General features: G+C 41.6%; 1 protein-coding gene across 4 annotated transcripts in view; it reads right to left on the reverse strand.

The window, feature by feature from the left end:
* The window catches only part of phtf2 (putative homeodomain transcription factor 2), a 17,948-nt gene that overhangs the window by 7,852 nt on the left and 5,096 nt on the right, over positions 1-5,000 (reverse strand). For 3 of the 4 annotated variants that reach the window (XM_058772706.1, XM_058772703.1, XM_058772704.1), the window contains 3 exons: positions 2,200-2,280; positions 1,359-1,415; positions 1,203-1,214 (listed from right to left, as the gene is read on the reverse strand). In XM_058772706.1, coding sequence (XP_058628689.1) covers positions 1,203-1,214; positions 1,359-1,415; positions 2,200-2,244 — 114 coding nt within the window. In that variant the 5' untranslated portion in view covers positions 2,245-2,280. The remainder of the gene's footprint in view (positions 1-1,202; positions 1,215-1,358; positions 1,416-2,199; positions 2,281-5,000) is intronic. The other variant, XM_058772705.1, reaches the window with a different exon arrangement.

The raw sequence follows: 5,000 nt of genomic DNA on the forward strand, positions 1-5,000 counted from the left end.
TTGTGATGCTGTCTATTAAGGGTGCAGTGCTGCGTTTCATGCCCTCATTAGTTTCCTGTTGCACTGGCGCTCATGTAACCAGAGAGCCGTGTAACGCGGCCCGTCTTCTGCTAATAACCAGCTGTAAACAGCAGATATTCACACAGACAGAAGTGATCTCAAGATCAGAACCAGCCACACAGATGTGCTTCCTGTCCATCCCTGCTAACTTCCTGCGGCTGTTTTCATGACAAAGCACAGGTTAAAGCCGTGTTGTAGGCGGACGACGCTTCGAGTGACCCAACTCTCTTCTCTAAATCCAATCTTTAACTATTCTATCAAAATAAAGGCAGAAACACCAAAAATATTACTTTAAACCCGATTCAGGCCTTACATTAATAAAAATCTTTTCAATTGCCTCTAATTAAAAGCAAAACAGTCAATAAACTGATTCAGAATAAGAACAGTACGCTCACATACACAGCTGATGGCTGACTAACAGTCGTTTCATCAATAATACTTTCTCTGTCAGAGTCTGAGAAATAATAACTCTACTGTCAGTCCTGACATGAAAGAAAAGGGTTATGAAACAGATCGTTCGGACTCTATGCTGATTGGATGAGCTGCATTCAAACTGTCGTTAAGTATCGATAAGTGCACATCCTCTGTTGATGCATCATTGTTCACTCAGAATATTACAGACGACTTTAACACGTCTAGTTATAGGATTTAGCTGCTGTAATAATGACTGTAATAGATCGACTGATCAGGATTTGTGCCGAATCAGAGCGGATTTATTCCTCGGATCTGGGCAGAACGAGGCTTGACTCAGACTTTCTGTTGTCTTTATTTTCGTCTGTCTAGCCCTCGTTATGCAAGACATTCGGCCAAACATGAGTCACAGCGCAACAGTCAAAGCAACACAAACAAACTCGATGCAGATTCACTCTCGAGCTGCTGCCATACTCCAGCCACCGAGAGCCGATCCTGACCACAACATATAACAGAGCCTCTGTTTCATCATCATCATCATCATCATCATCATCAGACGCATGTGTGAGGAGACGTTCAGCTAAATCTCAGCAGATTACAGTATACCCTGGTGTTACTGATGTGACCTCGTCGAAGTCTAAACATGCTCTCACACAAATACAGGCGTCCAGTCGTGTTATAAAAACCCACACGCAGCGCCACCTACAGGCTGAGAGCGGCGCCGTACTCACCCGTCTGATAAACTGCTTCGAGTGAAGGGAGACAGAGACACGTTTAAAGGAAGAATGAGCGAATAACACACATTAACAGACACACACACACACACACACACACACACACACACGCTCCTGCAGAGGCAGAATGAACAAGAGTCGCTGACACGTTACCTTGATCTCTCGCTGTTCCACTGATTTCTCCCATATCTGCTGGTCGTACGCACCGATCTGACAGACGAGACACAGACAGGTTACACATCCAAATCAGTCAGAAATCATCCAAACAGTTCACTGACAGTCAGTCGCTGTGCTTAAACAGACTCTCTCATTGATCATCACTCAATCTCCTGAGACTCTGTCAGTCTGGATCGACAGATGCACTCGTATTTACTGGAAAATCACACTGATCTGTCACCTGTCAGTCCAAACACACCCAGAGCTCGTTATGCATGTTCTTTATGTGATAGGACACGTTTAAGGGTAGCGAATGTTTTCTGGGTTGCAGGATGGAGGTCTTGCGGCTCGAGTTTCTGGAGATCCGTGGAAACACGAGCGTGAATGGATGCGACGCACAGCTCTGATTGGTCTGATTGTTGCCGGGGGCAATAAGTACCACGGTGCGGTGTCGTTTGCACGCTGGAGGTGAAGACGGCGACGCTGGACTGAAGTCACACAGTGGAAAAGACTCAATAATTCACGAGTTCAGTCTCATTAAACATACAGCGAGCGCACAACCCTGCGGGAGAACAACCTGTGAGTGTTTCTCTGACTAAGCATCATCTGTTTTGTTGTGATGTCGTCGATTCAGGAAACAGTCACAGGATTCGTCCATAACTACAGTGAACCGAACCTAACTCTAATAAATCCTTCAGCTTCAGTTTCTCAGAGACGTCAGAACTCAATCCTCTATCAGTCCAGAACGCCATCGTCATCAGTGTCACACGCAGACAAACAGAAGCTCAGACACATCAACTCAATGTGAAGAAACATCAAAAGATCTCAGATCGCTCACCTTCTTCTGGTACCAGAGCACAGCATCACGCACCTTCGACGCCATTTACATGTCAGGAGTCACACGCTGGAGCATTTTAAGCTGTGAGAGAGAGAGATGGGAGGAGATCAGACGGAGCTCTGCGGTCTGACGCACTAAAGCTCCTCTTACCTGCAGCACAGGTGTGTCCAACACCACACACACATGCACACACACTCACACAGAAGTGCAGAGTCATACACATAGTTGGCATGATTGTTCTGCACACAATATTGTCGACATAGAGATCAACACTAACGACAAACAATGAGAGAGGAGAAAAACTACACACATACAGTTACATGTTTTATCTAAAGTGAATGAAATGCTGCATTCAGCTAAAGGCTGGAAACACTGCACAACTTCTGCCATCATTTCCCCTGATTTACAGTCTGCAGAAGTTGCTGAAAGTCAGAGCCAGAGATTCGAGTGGACTGATTTCATAGAAAATTAGTGTCTGATGGTCACAGACTTTTCAGCTTCAGACTGATTTCATCCAGTCGGAGGAGATCTAATGTTTTCAGCTGATGTTAGGACATGTTTTATTTGTCATGCGCCTCCTAGTTGTTTAGTGTTTCTCAGTAAGTTTATGATGCCTAGTGTTTTAAGATCTGTTGAGATTTTAAAAGTCGTGTAGTTTATTCCAGCCTTTAACATCTCATCAGTTCATACAAACACTGCAGTCGAACTCATGACGTCACTGTTTCTAACGCCATGATCTACTGTTTAAGAGACAGGAACCCATCTACTATCTGTGTGATTCATGAGCGCTATAACAGACTGACCTCACACGCACACGTGCACACACTCACTCACTCACACTCGTTTGACTGTAGTGAGTTCATCTCATAGACTTCCATTGTTTTTCTATCAGGTTTGATATTTTCTCTATTTATCTCCTGACTGACTCCTAAACAAACCCTCAAAGAAACCCATGCTAAACACTACATTTGCACAGAAACATAACTGATATGAGCCTTTTAAACTAGTGACAACTAGGGATGGGCATTTCTGATCATATTTCATTTCGAGTAATCCACAGGTTTGAGAAACGAGTACTCGATTAATCGGGGGGTGGAGCTTAAGCAAGGGGCGGGGCGTGTGCGTCATAGCGACAATTAAAATATTTTAATTAAAAACGTTGATGATAAAACTATGACAGAATTCAGAAAATAATTAAATTAAGACAGATTATTAAAAATCACCATCAATAGTGGTTAATACAGTAAACATTTAAAAGAAATAACAGTGTGAGGTGAAGCTGAAGCGCTTTTTCTACATGAGGCATTGTGTATATAAAATTAATCACATAGCCTAGATACACAATATGTAAATGTTATATTACAAATTGTATTTATCTACACAAAATGCATGTGAGCTTGAACTGCGTGCCAACCAGAAAGTAGTGGATGCGCTTCTCCCGTTACAGGGCGCTTTAAAACAATGGCAACTGAAGCCCCGCAAAAAAAAAAAAAAAAAAAAAAAAAGTTATTTTACAGTATTATCCCCATCAATATTTGCGTCTTATTATTTGTATAAATATTTTGAATCAGTTTTTAAAAAGATAACCTACCTTTTTCCGTTTTATAAAACAAATAAAACACACGTTACTCTGCTTTTCAGTTATTTTATTCAACTGTTATTTTTAACAAAACAATATTTTACTTCAGCAGCATCACAACAGCTGTGGATCAAAAAGTTTTTTGTAAAGGTTCGCAAAAATAAAGTTTAATACAACTTCACCAAACGACTGTTAAGTAGCTCATAACCTAACGAAAATTAGAAGACAGCATAATTTCGCTGCGTAAACTTAAAATAAAAATAGCCTGAATATTTTTACCACAGCTATAAAACTTAAAGATTAGGTAAAATAACATTTCTTTCAAAATGATCAGTCGGTAAAGGTAAATAAAATAAAGCCGGCATAATTTAACTATGCTGCTTAAAACTTAAAACAAAAACAGCCTGAATATTTTACCATGCATGGCTAATAAAACTTAACATAAGGACTACATATTTTTATTCAAAAAGATCAGTCGGTCTACGTGCTCAGATGAAAGCCGAGTGCGGAGTCTATTTACAATTAGACCGGCGGTCTTTTAGGTAGTTGGCAATGTTCACAGCTGTGTTTCTTTCCTCAAAACCTCACGTCTCTAATACTGCGCTGTGAATTTTTGAACAAGCGCATTTTTCGTATAGAGCATCAATCCTTGCAGTGACCGTTTTGCGCGATGGGACAGTATAGTGGGGCTCAACGTAATTCATTAAACGTTTAAAACCTTCACCTTCAACAAAACTAATAGGCAGCAAGTCTTCTGCTGTCATTTCTGCTATTAGCTGCGTCATCTTCTCTGCCCTGCCTGTGTCGCATGTCTGTCTGACGGTGAAATCTCTTACGCTCGTCTGACTGCTGGTAGTGGCAACGGCATCATCTGCTTTTTTGTATTTATGTGCAAGATGGTAACGCATCGAACTCGTTGTGGAGTTGTAGACGAGTGTGGCGCTGCACATCTTACACTTGACAGTTTTTTCGTCAAGTTTTTCAAAGTGTTGCCAGACATCGCTGCGCACTTTAGAAGCCATATTCGCTCTGTGCTCCGGTCTTGTCTCTAGACCACAACTTCTCGCAGCCATAACCAATCAAATATCAGACTACCGCCCAAATACCAGCATAACCAATCAGAAAGAATGAAAGTAGTTTAATAAAAAAAAAAAGAAGCATTTTTAGAGCCAATCGATCATCGTTTTCATGCTCGATCGTCGCTGATGCGTTCGAGTAATCG

Source organism: Onychostoma macrolepis, chromosome 04 (genome assembly GCF_012432095.1).
Source record: "Onychostoma macrolepis isolate SWU-2019 chromosome 04, ASM1243209v1, whole genome shotgun sequence".
Lineage (NCBI taxonomy): Eukaryota > Metazoa > Chordata > Actinopteri > Cypriniformes > Cyprinidae > Onychostoma > Onychostoma macrolepis.